The sequence below is a fragment of the Anolis sagrei genome, chromosome 6 (assembly GCF_037176765.1).
Source record: "Anolis sagrei isolate rAnoSag1 chromosome 6, rAnoSag1.mat, whole genome shotgun sequence".
Lineage (NCBI taxonomy): Eukaryota > Metazoa > Chordata > Lepidosauria > Squamata > Dactyloidae > Anolis > Anolis sagrei.
Genome location: NC_090026.1, coordinates 100,938,420 through 100,957,251, shown reverse-complemented (window position 1 = coordinate 100,957,251; position 18,832 = coordinate 100,938,420). Strand labels below are relative to the sequence as shown.

General features: G+C 39.4%; 1 protein-coding gene across 6 annotated transcripts in view; it reads left to right on the top strand.

Annotated features, from left to right (window-relative positions):
* DYNC1I1 (dynein cytoplasmic 1 intermediate chain 1) overlaps positions 1-18,832 on the top strand; it is a 238,670-nt gene that overhangs the window by 128,054 nt on the left and 91,784 nt on the right. For all 6 annotated transcript variants that reach the window (XM_060782223.2, XM_060782221.2, XM_060782226.2 and 3 more), the window contains one exon: positions 2,443-2,568. In XM_060782223.2, coding sequence (XP_060638206.1) covers positions 2,443-2,568 — 126 coding nt within the window. The remainder of the gene's footprint in view (positions 1-2,442; positions 2,569-18,832) is intronic.

The window sequence follows — 18,832 nt, the reverse complement described above, 5'->3', positions numbered from 1 at the left end:
CCAGTAAGCCTATGTGGATTTGCACCAGAATGAGAAACAAGCCTGAGGAAATACTTATCTTAGCCTGTTCAAGGAGCTGGAAATTACATGGAATTCTTATCTGATAGTTAAGAGGAAAAAACAAGCACAAGTTACTGTATTCCCAGGACAATGAGATAAAACCCATTTGGAAGGCAACTGCCGAAATGTAATTGTTCAGCCCCTCAGGCATGCAAGCATGTTCGGTTTCCCTTTCTTTGTTCTGGGGTGTCCTTGTCTCACCTGGTCTTTATCCAAATGCTTATCTCTTTGGGAAATACACCTTAACTATGCTCAGTGTCACTAAATATTATAATGCCAGGGAGTGCTTTGATCTATGTTTGGCTCGTGTATACAGGCAGTCCCCAAGTTACAAACATCTGACTTACGAATGACTCATAGTTACGAATGGGGGTGAGAAAACAGGAAGTGAGAAAAATCTACCCCACAGAAGGGAAATTTACTCCTGAAACAGTGGTCATGGAGAAAAGGGGTCTCCAATCATCATTTCCACAAGAAGCCATTTTTTAAAAAAATCCAATTATCACAGGGACATAAAGGGAGGTGAAATATTCTTAACAGGGGCACAGACAGCAAAACAAACACCACAGGGGTGTTAACTATGTTATCCAAAGCATAGTTAACACAAAGCAAAGAGAATATTATAATCAAATCCTCAAAAGTCAAACTCACAAATGGTGAGAGCCAACTCTATGTTAGAAATCCACAAAGAACTCAAAATATATGGTGTTAATGTCTCTTCACACTGTGAAGACAGTGAACGGGGTTGTAAGAAGCTGGTTTTGTATCTGTAATTACCAACTTTTCTTATGATGAGATCTGAAGACCTTTAATAGTGACAGGCAAAAATCAGCTAGGTAATAGATAGAAATTAAAACAATCCTGAAGGGGTGAATAAAATTATATAAGGGTAAATTTCTGTTCATTATGTGGCTAGCAAAAAGCAGTGGAGCTCTTTTGGGGAGCAGAGAGTTGGCAATCACTGTACATAATTTAGGCATTATAATTCCAATAGTTTCATGTCAATATTAAAAACAGATGCCTGCACTACATATCATGTGAGGGGGAAAAACTATTTCTTTGCACACATTATGAAGAAGAACACATTGAAAACAAGAACCAGCCAGCTAGCTCCATCATGATCTTTTCTCACTAGTGTCCTTCGTCTGCATAAGATTTGGATTTCATATTTATCTTTCTTTGAGCAGACAGACCAAAATAAAAATTGGCTATTTTCTTCCACAGACACAACTCTGTTTGTTAATTCCATGCAGGTTTCAAGAACATTGAAACCAGTAGCTATTTGTTTTTTAAATCAGATTTTTTTTTAAAAAAAAGGTTTAAAACTTCTAGCTTCATATTTTACTTGGTTCTCTCTTTTTGTTGTAGTTTCATATTTTCATGTATTTTCGTTTTTGTTATTGTAAGTCACCTTGAAACTTTTGCCAGTATGAGAAAACTGGATGAAAACACATATTGAGTCCAGAATGCCATACTCTAAAATGCTCAAGAACCCAAAATTGTGTACAAAGGTAGATTAAATAGTGACATCTTTGCTTTCTAATGGTTCAGGGTACACAAATGTGGTTTCATGCAGAAAACTCTTTTAAAATATTGTACAAAATTACTTCCATGCATATATGAAGCATTAAATACATTTCTTGTTTAGACTTAGATTCCATACCCAAGCTATATCATTATGTACAGATATATTATTATTATTATTATTATTATTATTATTATTATGTGTCAAAAACCTTGCATAAATAAATAAGTATAAAACTGATAAAATAAAGGGAGCACAAGCAGCTAGATACTTTTAGACGAAAAACGAGCAACAGCGACCGCATTGTCGGTAGCTTTAAACAGTTCTTCCTCAGTGCATGAGGCAGGGCATTGTGGGCAAGCATACAGATGCGGAGGTGTTTGTTCTGCTCCACAGTCGCACATGGTGGAGGATTTTTCTAGGTAGTGCCATTTTGCCAGGTTGTCTTTTGATCTGCCCACTCCACTTTTGAGTCTGTTCAGGGACTTCGAAGTTGCCCATTCTTGGTTTGCCCCTGGAGGCAGACCCTCGTGGGGGGCCATCAAACTGGGATTTCCTGGCTTAGTTACCCAGAAGGATATTCTTGCTGTTGCTGGGGGAACACTAAGAGGAGTGGTTTGCTATTCATTATTTTCATTTGAACTTATGCACTTATATAATTTGTTTTCAGCACTGAACTTTTTCAGCACGTTCAAATTCGGCTGGATTGATTGTTTAATACTTTCAAAACCTTTCTACCACATATTGTTTCAGCTCATTTGTTGTAATTTGTATTGTGGGCCACTTTGGGTCCCATATTGAGAGAAAGGGGGTATATTAATTAAAATAATAGTAACAGCATATCGTATTCTTTACAGTACCCTGAGCTGATGGTTGCTTCATATAATAACAATGAAGATGCCCCGCACGAACCTGATGGAGTGGCATTGGTTTGGAACATGAAATTTAAGAAAACAACCCCTGAATATGTTTTTCACTGCCAGGTAAGATAATTCAGTGACGTGTCTCTTACAAGATGCTCTTGAAGACTTCAGTGTCATCTGCCTACCATTCGGAAGAGGTTGGAGTTAAAAATAGATCCTCTTTGGAAGGAGTGCTAGGAAGCATGTGAATGTTTTTAGACTGAATACAATCTTCTAAAACAACAACATAGCCCAGTTGGAGACTGTGTGTCATTTTCTGTCTATTTTAAACAATCCTCAAGGGAGTTCGTTTATAAAAACCTCACACTTATGAAGTAAGTGTGGTATACCACTTCCTCCTTCAGCTGGCAGCATATGCTTTCCCACCCACATAAATTTTCTTCTGCCCTCTTTTCCAAAGCAGCCTGTGTGCTGTTTAATATTGTTTGAACGGATATTGCAGCATTTCAGGGCATCTGTGCAGAAAGCATTAGTGAATACCAGCTTTGCTGATAGCACAGGAGAATTGCGATCATTGGTACAGTTCTCATCAATTGCTGTTTGACAAGCACTTCTGGCACAGATGTTTCATCACTGTCAATCACTGCTCCATGTTACCCATGGAGGCAAGAAATAAAGAATAAATGTCTGCAAAATGAGGGGTGTGTCTGCTTTGACAATCCCCCTCCCCCCAAGTTCTCTCTGTCTTGAGGAGGTGATACAGTCTACACTAGGGTTGACAAGTGAAATAAAGGACATGTTTTTGTCCCTTTGATATAGGATTGAAAACAGTACACGTGGAAGGGTTCTAGGAGTCTTAGTAGACTACAAACTGAACATGAATCAACAGTAAGATGGGGCAATTAAAAAAAACCCAATGAGATTCTAGGTTGCATCAACAGGAGAATAATGTTGAAGGAAGTAATAATCCCACTCTATTCTCCTTTGGTCAGATCTAACCTGGAATATTGTATCTAGTCCAGGGCTCTACAATTCAAGAGGGATATTGATAATTCAAGAGCTAGGACATTGAGATCATCCGGGGAGGCCCTGCTCTCAGTCCCGCCTGCAGCACAGGCACGCCTGGAGGGGACGAGAGACAAGGCCTTCTCAGTGGTGGCCCCTCTGCTGTGGATCCTACAGATATTAGATTGCTCCCTCCCTATTGGCATTTCAGAGGAAAGTGAAGACCTGGTTGTTTGAGCAGGCATTTGATTAGGCAGTGTAATGAATATAGGAACACGGAGTAACGGATGATGAGATTGGATTTTTATTCTACTGATGAGACGCTAATGATTTGTTATATTGATGCTTAATTGTTTATTATGCTACTGTTTTAACTGTCCCTTAATTGTTTTTATGATGTTTAGCATTGAATTTTTGTTGTTCTTAACCGCTTTGAGTCGCCTAAGGGCTGAGAAAAGCGGTATATAAATGAAGTAAGTAAGTAAGTAAATAAATAAATAAATAAGCCAGAATGTGTTCAGAGAAGAGCGACCAAAATGATCAGAAGTCTGGAAGCAAACCCCTATGAGGGGCAGCTTAGGGAGCTGGATATGTTTAGCTTGGAAAAAGGCTCAGAGGACTTACAATAACCATGTTTAAACATTTGAAAGGATGTTACATTTGGGGGGGGGGTAGGATTGTTTTCTGGTATTCTAGAGACTAGGACATGGAGCAATGGATTCAAATTGCAGGCAAACAGATTCCACTTAAACATTAGAAAAAACTTCCTGATGGTAAGACCTGTTTGGCAATGGGATATGTTGCCCCTGAGTGTGGTGGAGTCTCTTTCTCTGGAAGGTTTTAAGCAGAGGCTCAATGGCCATCTGTCAGGAGTGCTTTGATTCTGTGTTCCTGCATGGCAGGGGGTTGGATTGAATGGTACTTTGGGCTTCTTCCAACTCTATGATGCTGTGGTCCTGTGATACATGCCCATTTACTCAGATTGACAGTGGAGCCAACATTCAAACATGTTAGGCGACGTGGCAGAGCGGGTCTTTTCTGTTATGGCACCCAGGCTGTTGAACTCTCCACCTTGGCAGGGCATTCCCTTCCACAAAACAGCAATACATTTGTTGGGCTAACTAAAAAAAGCACAAAATAAATGATGCAAGCTTTTTAAAGCTTCACTGGCTTTTTCATCAGGCAAAGAAAAAAAATTAAGCATACAGGTAATTTGGGGGGGGGGGGAATGAAATTGTTCGAATCATATGCTTACATTTCATCACAGATATTTCTTCTGTTGTCAGGTAAGATGGTTTGAAGGGATCTCAATGCTGGCAGAGACCATCTCCCCTTTTTGGCTATATGAGCACCAGAGACAAAGGGCAGTAAACAATAGCTGATATAAGGTCAATTGTATTAACAGTAGCAAAATCTATTGAGATTCATTAGATCTGTTCTGTGCAGAGCTAGCTGCCTTTTTCCTGAACAGAGAACACTGGATGTTCTCTGCCTAATGTTGAAATGTTTATGACAGTGGTTCTCAACCTGTGGGTCCCCAGATCTTTTGGCCTTCAACTCCCAGAAATCCTAACAGCTGTTAAACTGGCTGAGATTTCTGGGAATTGAAGGCAAAAACACCTGGGGATGAACAGATTTGAGGATCACTGGTTTATATGTTCTGGATGTGGACAGGAGAGTTTTGTGTCTCAATATCGCCCATCCCCATTTCTTAGGTAAGAGCCTGTGTGGACATTATCTTTTTAGCTTAGGTGATCCTGCATAGCTTGAGGATTATTGTCTTCCAGATGTGGTGTCTTGGTGGTGGGCCCGTAGGTGGCTGTGGAGCCCTATTCTTGATTTGCATGTTCTCCTGCAGTGAGGACATAGGTTTCCAGATGGAAGGTGGCCTTCTCAGGGTGGGCTTGACATGCCTGCCTCTTGAAACGTTTCTCCCATCCCCCCTCCATTCGTGCCTCTTGAAATTCTGCAGCACTGCTGGTCACAGCTGAACTCCAGTTAGAGGCTCAAGGGCCAGAGCTTCCGAGTTCTCGGTGTCTATGCCACAGTTTTTGAGTTTGGCTTTAAACCCATCTTTAAATCTCTTTTCTGTCTACCAACATTCTGTTTCCCATTCTTTAGTTCAGAGTAGAGTGTTTTATTTATTTCTGTTGCTTATACCCCGCCCTTCTCACCCCCCAGGGGGGACTCAGGGCGGCTTACAAAAAGAAGGCACAATTCGATGCCCTTATCCAAATACATACAATTATAAAAACAATTACAATAGTTAAACAATTAACAGATTAAAAACATCAATATATAACACAATAGCACAACAATAAACAGTCTCATGGTCAGTGTCTCGAGTTCCATAGGTCCAATAGGCTTCGTCCTTATTTGCCCATCATTATGGTCTTTCTTTTTAGCTGCCAGAGTTTCCAAAAGCCTGGTCCCACATCCAAGTTTTCAGCTTTTTCCTGAATGAGAGAAGGGAAGTTGCTGATCTGATCTCCCCGGGGAGTGAGTTCCACAGGTGGGGGGCAGTGATCAGGCATTCGGACAACGTGGCCAGTCCAACGAAGGAGCATCGCTTCAATAGTGGAGGAGCATTGCTTCAATGCTGGTGGTTTTTGCTTCTTCCAGCACACTAACATTTGTCCGCATGTCTTCCCAAGAGATTTACAGGATTTTTCGGAGGCAGAGCTGATGGAATCATTTCAGGAGTTGCATATGACATCTGTAGACAGTCCACATTTCACAGGCGTATAGCAGGGTTGGGGGGACAATGGCTTTATAAACAAGCACCTTGGTATCCCTACGGATGTCCCGGTCCTCAAACACTCTCTGCTTCGTGGGTTGTTGTAGGTTTTTCCGGGCTATATGGCCATGTTCTGGAGGCAATTTTTCTCCTGACGTTTCGCCTGCATCTATGGCAAGCATCCTCAGAGGTAAGCCATAGATGCAGGCGAAACGTCAGGAGAAAAATTGCCTCCAGAACATGGCCATATAGCCTGGAAAAACCTACAACAACCCATGGATTTCGGCCATGAAAGCCTTCGACAATACTCTCTGCTTCATTTGGAAAAATGTGGACATTATACAGATGATGCCACTGCCCATTCCCCAGTGCTTGCAGCTTTTAGATCGTGTGACCCGGTTTTAACCATGATGAAATTTTAATTTGTCGTTTGTGTGTAATCCAAGCATTCCTTTGCTCATGAGGCAGCATTGATAAGCTATATTAAAAAATAAAGAGTGTTGGTGGATGTTTATTTCTTTGAGCATGGTAGGGAAGGATTCCATGGCTGTCAGAAACGTTTTGATGATTTCTCCCATAACAGCCAGGATTCCCCAGTGCTTCTGATAAAAATGCACTAAAAGTCATATAGTCTTTTAGACCGCAAATAACCAAAAGTGGAGAATAAGCTGGATTTAAGAATGAGCTAAGGACTTAAGATTGCTGATGCTTTGCCACTTAAAAAATCCCCACAGTTATTTTAACTGCGGGTCCCTAGTGCATTTCTAGCTAGAACCATATTGGAACTACCATCCTAAAAAAGCTTATGGGGAAAGACCGAGGTTGGTGGCTAGGTGCCACGTGGATTTTCTTCCTCCTCATTGGTTATTTATAGCTCATGTGATCAAAAGGGATGATGACACTTGGCTAGGATACCTTCTTATGGTCTTTGAAGAAGAAAAAAAGGCTGAGTTCACTAATTCAGATGGAGATACACACACACGCATATCAACACATTCAAACATTTCATGTTACCTCAGAGCCTGGAAAGTAAGCAGGCTATGCACAAGATTATCGTGATGTCATTCTTTGGTTACTCGGTGGAAAGCAAATATGCTATTATTTAGTCTCATTTTATATGTATCTGGAAAATATGCAAAGGAAATGTTCCTTAACTTGTATCCTAGACTTCTAGTGTTCACCATGTTCTTTATCAACCGAGGGCAATTTTCAGAAAGTAAAACAATATCTATTCCTAAGACTGGACAAATACAGAGATTTTCATGACATCAAGTTTGAACAAACACAAAGGAGAATGCGACCATTGTTGTTGTGTTGTTGTCAGTCGATTTATGCCTTTCCTCATAAGAAATCAGGACAGCTAACAATTTACATGCAAATGCAGTTATGATGACAGATTACAAATAACTAAAACCACAAAGTCAAAGATAATAAAAGTGATGCATATAAGCAGTAGTAAAACTCATATCAAACATTTGCTTATTCCTTCAAAGCTTGTACGAATATAGTCAGCTCACCACATTTGTAGCTTTAACCATTGTTGGTTTTGTTAATAATGAATTTGATTAATATATTCTCTCTAGGAATCACTATCATAAAGTTGCAAAGGAAGATCTAGAAAGGAGTTCTTTCAGGTGATTTTATAAAATCGTGGTTTTTCAAATGTACAGAGCCCTATGTGTATGTGGGATTCAATTGACCTTCTGACAGAACTGAGGATTCCACAAATGGGGTGCGACGACCAGGAAAGTGTCCTTCTATGTATGGTATCATGGTGAAACATTACTTTGAGGCTCCATGGATAAAGCTTTCCTGGCTAATCTCGGATGAACAACACCAGTGGGTCCAGAAGGTAGTTTTCTACCCTTAAGGCTTCCTGGGGCTGATTGGATTTCAAAAATAAAGGGAGCCGAATCAGTGGAGGCCCACTTCTGATTTTGAAAAACATTTTAAAATGTTAACAGTGCAGGGTGTATTTCTGCTTCTATAGGAATCTTCTTTAGTCAGCAAAAGGGTGATATAGTGCTTAACTATTTATAGGGCTGTTGAATTCCAGACTATCTACAGTCTACCCCATATCATGCTACCCGTCCTGTATCATGCCACTCCTCCCAAAATTGTGGCAATCACTTTTATTCTTTTTATTTTTAAGTTGTATAGAATCATAAATGTAAACATTATATAGTTCTTCATCCCTTTTGTCCTCCTTGTCTCCTAGTCCCCATACTCAGTTGCTCAGCTGCATATGGCTTTATATGCAAATGGTTTCACCTTGTATTGAGTCAAATGATTCATTGGTTAGAAGAAATCCAGAGATTTCAGAATGAGTGTACTACAATATGTGTACTCGCTTGCCACCTAGCCAGCAACCTTCACTACTAGCAGAAGACTATGATCAACAGTTTCCAAACTTTTTCAGTCATGGGACCCTTCAGGAGACATATATTTTTCATGAAACCCTGACTCTATCCCTGATTTGTTTAACCATTTACTATAATTCAAATACGTTTCCCAATTTCCTATATAACATTTAGTTTTGGAGTAACTTACACTTGATAAGGGGCCACAGTGGTGCAGTGGGTTAAACTGCTGAGCTGCTGAACTTGCTGATCAGAAGGTTGATGGTTCGAATATGCGGGATGGGGTCAGCTCCCACTGTTAGCCCCAGCTTTTGACAATCTCATAGTTCGAAAACATGCAAATGTGAGTAGATCAATAGGTACCACTTTGATGGGAAGGTAACAGTGCTCCATGCAGTCATGCTAGCCACATGCCCTAGGAGGCCTCTACAGACAATGCCAGCTCTTTGGCTTAGAAATTGAGATGAACATCACCCTACAGAGTTGGACTCGACTAGACTCAATGTTGAGGGGAAACCTTTACCTTTAGTTTTACCTTTACCGTTGATATTCTATAATTATTCTGAATGTCTTTCAATATCCCTAATGTCTTTTATCTCAAAATTGCACTTACTATAGTGTTTTTATAAAATTTGTATTTTTATGAAAACCTAAATACAGGTCATATTTTTAAAAAGGGAAAGAAAAAACAAAAGAGAAATGTGGAATCAGTGTAAAAATCAACTACATGTGAACCACTCTTGTGCAAATGGCAAATGAAATGTTGAAATGCAAAGGTCGTAACTTCATTCCTGATAGTAATAGTTGTAGTACAAAATAGCTGTTATGGAGACTGTAAACCAACCTTAAATTGACCTTATTTTAAAATCTGTTTTAAATTTGATTTTTAAGATTTTTCATAGAACCCCATTGATGTTTTTGTGGAACCTGAGGGTTCCATGAAACACAGTTTGGGTACTGTGGCTTTAGACCATCATCGAGCAATGACCCATGTGGAGTGCATTGTAGTTGTCTGGCTGAAGTGATCAGAGCATGGATACTGTGGCCAGATAATCCCAGTCTAGGAATGGCTTTACTAGTAAATGGATCTGTCCTTTCAGTGAAATTGTGCTTCCATATTATCTATTTATTTCAAAAATAGATCAATGTACGCTGCAACCTTATAAGCGTTAACTGAGAAGAAAGCACTGTTGACTTCCATGGGTCTTACTCCCTAATAAACATGTCTAGTAGGCCTGGGTAACAACGGAAAAATTTGTTTCTAAAATCGATTTGTATTTGGGAGGTTTTTTTGTTTCAATATTTAAAATAATTACAAAATTTTCCTTTTAAAAAGTTCGATATTTACGAAATTTCGTAAATGGTAAAAAATTAACGAATCGATTTCCGAAACAATAACGAATCGATTCGTTAATGGCGGACGCGACCGCGAAATACGCTAAAAAACCTCCAAAAGCTTCTGAAGCTTCCCTCTCCCTCTGTTGTTGACTGTTGGTGTGATATTATAATTTATTTTCACTAATTAAACCATAAAACTGGCCCAGACATGCGGAAATAATAATGAAACGACCTCAAAACAATAACGAAACGAATACAATATCGAAATACAAAGCATTTACAAAACGTTTTTGAAAATTCGTTTTTTTAAATAATTGCTCCAGAATGGTTCGTTATCGTTTTGTAATTGAAAAAATTAACGAATTATTAACGAATTATGAATTAACGAAACGAAACCGCCCAGCCCTAATGTCTAGGGTTGCAGTTTAAAACTGATAAAGTATTCCCATCTGATATTAAATGGTACTCCTTGCCTATGAACTGATCTGACTGCTATATTTCTGTTGCTATTTTTAAAGTATCTGTTTCTAATTATAAGCACATAAGTCATGGGCAGGCTTGGAAGAAAGAGGTTAGTGTGGTTTCTTGGTCACTTCTGGCCATTACATCAGGAAAAAGACATTCACTTGGACAGGGTATTCATAATTTCCTTGTATTAATATACCATGTGCAGAAAAATGGAGGCAAGGAGATCTTTGGACGTAGGTGAACTACAACTCCAAAACCCAAAGTCAATGCCTAACAAACCTATCCAGTATTTTCTGTTGGTCATGGGAGTTCTGCGTGCCAAGTTTGGTTTAATTCCATTGTTGGTGGAGTTCAGAATGCTCTTTGAGTGTAGGTGAACTATAAATCCCAGCAATTACAACCAAATCAATCCCCCCCACAACCCTACTGGTATTTAAATTAGGATGTATTGGGTATTATTTGTGCCAAATTTGATCCAGTGAATGAAAATCCATTCTGCATATCAGATATTTACATTACGGTGGAGAACAGTAGCAAAATTACAGTTATGAAGAAGTAACAAAAATAATTTAATGGTTGGGGCTCACCATAACATGAGGAACTGTATTAAAGGGTCGTGGCATTAGGAAGGTTGAGAACCACTGAGCTACATCCTCAGAGATATGCTTGGTAGATTGCCCCCCATGTCAGCATAATGTTGTGGGCGGAGAGTTGCAGCTATTTCTGTCCTTTCTCCCTAAAGCATTGCCATCATCCTTATTCGGTAGGCTCCATGTGATGGCTAAACTGTCAATTTCTATGTGGGATATGGCTGTCGGTTTTCTATTTTAATTTCAAATAAAAGCTGCCCAGGCTTGGAAAATATTGTGGGCCAGTTCTAGAAATCTACCACTCCAACCGCACTATAGAATGTTTTTCTCCCTTATGCCTACCCCCAAGTTTTCTGTAGTGGCTTCCATACACTGTCATTAAATTATGTATCTGGCCACCCCTCGTTGCTTATTCTGGTGTGGTCTTTCCCTTTTCAACTGGGTGGATGGAATCAGAAATGCCTGTCTTAGAATTAAACATATTGAAGTTAAATGAAAATCTGTATTTAGTGGCTGGCTTTGGCTGGAGTTTGTTTGTACCCACTCGCCTGCCCTTGATTTTCGTTTCTTTTTCTTCAGTCTTCTCTCTTCCTTGGTTAAAAAATGTTCCTGTTGATATAAATACAATGCTCCAGTAGCCTGGTTTTAGGAGGCTGTCATGGGGGAAGCGCTTCAATTGTATAGTTGCATTGGCAATGTGATGACATTTTACCAAAAATGCCTGAGTGTGTGTGGAGAAAGAAGTGAACTTCCATTTTATTTCCTTTGTTCTTTTCTCATCCAGTCTTATTATTGTATTTCTTCACATGGGGTACTTCTATTCTGTACAGTTAATGCAGTTTGACACCACTTTAACTGCTATTGTTTAATGTAATGGTATTCCTGGTATTCCTAGTTTAGTGGTGCACCATCACTTTTGGCATAAAGAACTAAAGACTTTTCAAAACTACATCTTCCATGATTTCATAGCATTGAGTCATGAGTCAGGTAGTATTAATGTAGGTGTAGCTCTCCTTTGCCATTAGAATAGTGACAGGAACAGTGAAGCCTATATGGTGAGAAATTTAGAGTTTCGATCTAGTAACAAAGCCAAGGATGCCGTCCTGATCCAGATCCAGTGCCTGTGATCTGGATGAGGGCTTTTTTTTAATTTTTGTGTCAGGAGCGACCTGAGAAACTGCAAATCGCATCTAGTGTGAGAGAATTGGCCATCTGCAAGGATGTTGCCCAGGGGACGCCCAGATGATTTGATGTTTTTATCATCCTTGTGGGAGGCTTCTCTCTTGTCCCCGCATAAGGAGCTGGAGCTGACAGAGGGAACTCATCTGCCTCTCTCTGGATTCGAACCTGCGACCTTTCGGTCTTCAGTCCTGCCGGCTCAGGGGTTTAGGGCTAATAAATTGAAACTTAATCCTGACAAGACTGAGGTGCTCCTTGTCAGTCACAAAGCTGATCAGGATATAGATCGGATGGGTTAACACTCCCCCTGAAAACACAGGTACACAGCTTGGCGGTCCTTCCGGATTCATCACTGACCCTGGAGGCCCAGGTATCAACAGTGATTGGGAGTGCCTTTGCACAGTTAAAGCTTGTGCGCCAGTTGCGCTCATACTTTGAAATGCCAGATCTGGCCTTAGTTGGTAGTCCATGCCTTAGTTACATCCTGTCTGGATTACTGTAACATGCTTCACATAGGGCTGCCTTTGAAGATCGTTTGGAAGCTTCAGCTTGTCCAGAGATCATCAGCCAGACTACTAACTGGGGCTCCGTACAGGGAGAGAACCACTCCCATGTTATGGCAACTCCACTCGCTACCAGTTTATTTCCGAGTCAAATTCAAAGTGCAAGTCATTACCTTTTTTAATTGTGTGGTGTATAATTCGCTGTAATGTATCACTATTGTCTGATGTTGGTCGCACTTTATGGCATTGAATGTTTGCCACTGTATGTTGTGAACCACCCTGAGTTCCCATTGGGGAGATAGGGCAGGATAGAAATAAAGTTTTATTGTTATAATATTATTGTTTGGAGGACCGATAATGCCCTACCCTCACACAGAATAAGAACAATAAATACGCCTAATTCTTTTATTTATTCTTTTATTTATTTCCCGCATTTCTATCCCGTCCTTCTTAACGCCCGAAGGGGGACTCAGGATGGCTTACAATGGGCCCTAATACAAGGCCGTTACATAGCAATTGCAATAATTAAAACCACAATTCAGCATAAAACATAATTAAACAGTATGCACATATCTAGAAGTTTATACGGTCCCACTTCTATTCTAGAAGGCCACATAAAATCAATATATGGTTATTCAATTGACATTTTCTGGACAAAGCACCTTGGATTCTATTTTCTAGATATAAAAATGGTGAAGCTGCACAGTTTTTTTCTTTTCTTGCTGACATTGATGGACTGCCACTAAGCGATGAGTATCCTCTTTGTTCTTTATAAATGATGGACTCAATTGTTTCTACTTATAGTTCAAACAAATAATTCATAGTGTCATAATTTATTTCTGTTAGACAGGGCTAGGGAAGAGTCTTAGAAAGGATGTGAAAACACTGTCTCTTTCCTGAAGTTCTCTTTTCAAAATTATCCATGCCCCAAAGGGCAGCTTAGAACCTCTTATTTTTGAATACAGGCAGTCCCTTTTCCCCACGATAACTCTTTCAGGAGTGAATTTCCCTTTTTAGGGGTAGATTTCTCTCACTTCCTGCTGTCTCAACCCTGTTCTTAACTATGAGTCATTTGTAAGTCAGATGTTGTAACTTGGGGACTGCCTGTATGTTTTTCCACAAGACCTTCAAACTATCTTTAGCAGCCTGTCAATCTTGTCTTTCCGTTTTCTAGCAAACCATTGCATATACCTAACGCTATATCATCCTCTCCACCCAATACATCAAATAATGACTAATAACATAAACAACTACATGCTTAAAAGTGGGCATGGACTTTGTGGAGTGTGAAAAGTATGCTGAATGATCCTTAAACGACCCAACACACAAGGGTTCTGTCCACCAAGAAATGAATGCCCGCGGTGCTCCTTTGCATTTTTACCGTTCTTGGCACACATCTCCCGGTTCCTTTGAGAATGAAACTTCATATTCACCTATTAGCTGAAGCATTAAGAAAATGCTTTCCTTGGCTGGAAAGGTTTAGGCACTTGTTGCTTTAAACTATGGGATCAGGGAAGTGGAAATTCAGCAGTATTATTTTATGTGTTATAAAATCATGAGTTGTAATATATCTTCTCTTATAGCACTTGAAGGATTTAGAAAACAAATTTTTATAACCAATCTGGTTTAAATCATTTTTTCACTTTTCCGGTTTAGTTTGAACTATGAACTGAGAAAAAAAATCTTAATTTTTCATTGCATCATAATTTGGGGAGAGGTCTGTTCCAAGTGGGCAACAAGAGAAACACTAGATTTGGTAGAGATGTGAATCTCTCAATTAGTTCTGAGTGAAAACTGAGAATATAAAGTAAACCAATCAATTTGTCTGCTTCCAGCAAGAAAGGATGTTTTGATATACTGAGAAAATAGTCAAAACACATGAGATTTTCTGTGTTTGGGGAATTTTCGCCAAACAAAAACTCTTGTTCAAAAATATTTCTGCACGCAAAATATAGTGTATTTTAAACAAAGTGTTTCTTTATGCACAAAAGACAAGATTTTGCACAAAAGCCCCCAAAAACCAAACCCAACAATCTTAAACAACAATTTTTGGACAACATTTGTAGGAGAAACACACACAAAAAAGAATCCCATGCAAACCCTCTTGTCTCACATAGCATTGAAAAAATATTTTTAAAATTATTCATTCTTTCCAGAAAAAAAGATATATACAGGTTTACATCACACAAAATATATCTGGAATGCCCTTAAATTGACTTTCAGTTTCACATGGTTTTGACTAGCCCATGGACTTAGTTTTGGTTATTTCCTCATTTCACTTTAGTTCATTTCTTGGTTTTATGCTGAATTTCAGCAGTGAAATACAATGTCATTTTTTAAACATGAAAAGAGTTGCTGGAAGTAATATAAAAAGGACTTTGGAGGCATTGTGTAAGATGGAAAAGACACTTTGCCCAGATGTTAAAACATCAGGCAAGCATAGGAGTGGGGAACATGGCCTGTAAGCCAAATTGAGTTCACATAGAACAGTGGTTCCCAACCTGTGGTCCGTGGACCACCAGTGATCTGCAAGAATTAAAATATGGTCTGTGGCTTCACCATTACTACACTGTTGCAACAAGTGCGACTGGTCTCGCGAAATCCTCTTATAGTGTCGAGGCTTATTAAATATGGTTTTCTGTGGACGAGCAGATGGAGACTACTGGATGGCATATGTTCTGTAGCAGAAACTAGAGCTGATGTGATCTATCCAATGCAATGTTCTGAATCAGCACCTCAAATAACCAAACCAAATCTAAAGTTGACTGAAATTGATTTATAACCCTTTTGGTACTAATCTTGGAGAATGGTCTCTGGTCAAAAAAAGGTTGGGAACCACTGACACAGAACAACAAGTAAGCTTTCAACACACTATATCATGTTTTCTTATCATATGCAAATGTAGTCTGTTAACAATTCCAATATTATGAAATGGTTAGGTTTAAAATGCATATAGCTATATTATAAATTATGTTATGCAATCATATACATTAGAATACTATGGACTTCTGCTTGCCCTTGGCTTTAAAAGATTTCATTGCATTGCTCTTTTATAATTTTTATGTGATACGGTTTTGTACTCATGTATCATTTATGTTATATACTGGGCTGCAGTGTCTTGTAAGCTGGCCTGAGTCCCTTTTGGAAGATGATGGCAGGATATAAATAAAGATTATTATTATTATTATTATTATTATTATTATTATTATTATTATTTGAAACACAACAATATTAGTACACAGCAAACAATGTCACTATACTGGCTGTTGTATTGGATCACATGTTGGACACTTCCCAAGTGTCTAGGACTATGTGATGTATCGGCAAATAGTGCATGCAGATTCCAGTAGGGTGGCCTTTTGGAGCTGGCAGATGGTAATTTGTCAGCACCGATTGTGTAAGTGCAGGCCAAGGTTTTTAGGCACAACACTCAGTGTGCCATTCATCACCTTTACTGGCTTGTGCCAGAGTCTTTGCAGTTTGATCTTTAAATCCTTGTATCATGTCAGCTTTTCCAATAGTTTTTCTTCAGTCCTGCTGTCACCTGGATTGCAACATCGATGATCCATACTTCATTTTTCAACACGATTGTGAGGTCAGGAGTATTGTGCTCTATTACTGTTGTTGTTGTTGTTGTTGTTGTTGTTGTGTATCTTCATGTAATTTCAGAAGTTAGACAACCCTAAGGTGACCCTACCACAGAGTTTCTTCATAAGATTTGTTCAGAGGTGGTTTGCCTTCACTTTCTGGAACTGAGAAAGCATAACTTGTCCAAGGTCACAATGGGGTTTCCATGGCGGAACACAGATTCAAACACTGGTCTCCAGTGTCTTAATCAAGTGCTCAAACCACACTATGATGGCTCTCTTTGCATATTACACGAATAATGTATTCAACTCCCACATGTTTAGAAACATCTAGACCTAAATCTAACTTGCGGTCTCAACTAGAGTAGACACTTGCAATTAAAGAGGATTTACATAAGTATTGGTTTATCAGTCTGAAGTACATACAGTGGATTTAAGTAACATCCAGTATTTCACAGATGAAAACCAGGACCTGTGACTAAGCAACATCAGAATTGTGGTCGAGAGGGCAAAGGTTATGAATCAAGAAGAACAATCAAGAAGGTTGTAATGGTTTGTCTTTATTCAAGTCTACAGAGAAGAGCAGTATCTTGTCCCTACATTCCTTCTGCACTTTGAACTCTTTTGCAAGCAAAGTCAACTAAGGGGGTAATAGGAAGGAAAAGAGAACAACTGAGACATTAGAAAGCACTTGAAAATGTGGAATGACAGAGCATTAATTGGGAGGGTCCTTATTAAATCAGGATATTTGGAGAGTTTGGTTTTATTTTAGATGGAACTAGCCCTTGTGTTGAAGCCCTATTATTTTTAAATACGCTTAGATACATTTCTACAGAGCACCAATGGCTGTCAGCTATGAAAACTAGAAAGAGTATTCAGAGATTATCTATAAGTATTTATCCTGGACACAGAATAGTGACTGCCTTTCTACATTTTGCATTGTCTGTATACTTCATGCATCTGCCTGGCCAGTGGCCACTGTTCTCTGGTTGTTTTTGGATTGACCTAGTAAAGCAGTTCATATCTTCTTGGATATCTTTTTTCAACATAAGCAACCAGCACCATAAAACACAATTTGATGAAAGGCAAAAGTTTGCATTTGTCAAAAGCAGGCATGGCATGCTTTCAAATCTTTCGCCTGTTCCCTAAAAAGATCCTGCTCACAAGCTATATTTCATGAAGGAGAATTAGAGGGATGTTGATGATCTGCCAAAACCTCAAGTAGTGACAAAATCATCAAGAGCGTCCTGGAAAGGATGCCTTTGCAAAAAAACAAAGCCAACAGACTTTCACAGATGGCTTGCATTATGGATACCCAAAAGCACATGACAGCATTTGTTTGGTTTAAGAATCTGAAGCAGGCTCCATTGATAGAAAGCATAAATATGTCCTCTTATTCAATAATATCATTTATACTGTTCAGCCCTGTCAAACAATGTGAGGCCTATGTTTTATGGGTTGCTGATTCAAACACGTTTGTGTACAAGCTCTTAATAAATCATTGCCCATTTATTAATCACCTAGATTGAAAAAGGTAATTCAGATTTCTCTGGAAAAACAAATGCTGTGATTAGCCTCACACTGTATAAATATAAGCAATTTAAATTTGCTTAATTTCTATGGGTCTTTCCTATGGAATCCTGGGAATTGTAGTCTTGTAGAGCACTATACCCCTGAAAGAGATACCTGAGTCACTTGCCACCAGAGTGTAAACCCCAGGATTCCACTGGATGTAACTATTATTTTATTTTATTTTATTTACTGCATTTGTATACCGCCTTTCTCAGCCAGTCGGCGACTCAAGGCGGTTTCCAACAAAACAGTATACATAATATCATAATACAGATTAAAACAGTATAAAACACAATAAAAGCAATAAAAACAACATCATTAGCGTCTCCTTATTATCAAGCATTGTCCAGTTCCATCGTCAAATCATTAGATTTCCTATATTGGTTTCTCTACATTTGTAAACACTTGCTGAAATAACCATGTTTTAACTTGCCTCCAAAACATTAAGAGGGAGGGAGCCTATCTGATCTCCCTAGAGAGGGCGTTCCATAGCCGAGGGGCCATCGCTGAGAAGGCCCTGTCTCTCGTCCCGGCCAGACATATTTGTGATGAAGGTGGGACCGAGAGCAGGGCCTCTCCAGACGATCTCAAAGTCCTCAATGGTTCATAAGGGGAGATGCGTTTGGATAGACAAGTTGGGCCAGAACCATTTAGGGCTTTATAGGCCAAAGCCAGCACTTTGAATTGGGACTGGTAGCAAACCGGCAGCCAGTGGAGCTGGCACAACAAGGAGGTTGAATGCTCCCTGAGAGCTGCTCCTTTTAGCAACCTGGCTGCCATTCGTTGGACTAGTTGAAGCTTCCGGACCGTCTTCAAAGGCAACCCCACATACAGCATGTTGCAGTAGTCTATACGGGATGTAACCAGAGCATGGACTGCCATGGCCAAGTCAGGCTTCCCAAGGTACGGGTGCAGCTGGTGCACAAGTTTTAACTGTGCGAATGCTCCCCTGGTCACCGCCGAGACCTGGGGCTCCAGGCAATAAAAGTGACACCAAACCTCTATAATTGTGTAGTATGTACTGTGTATGGTATGTATCCAAAAT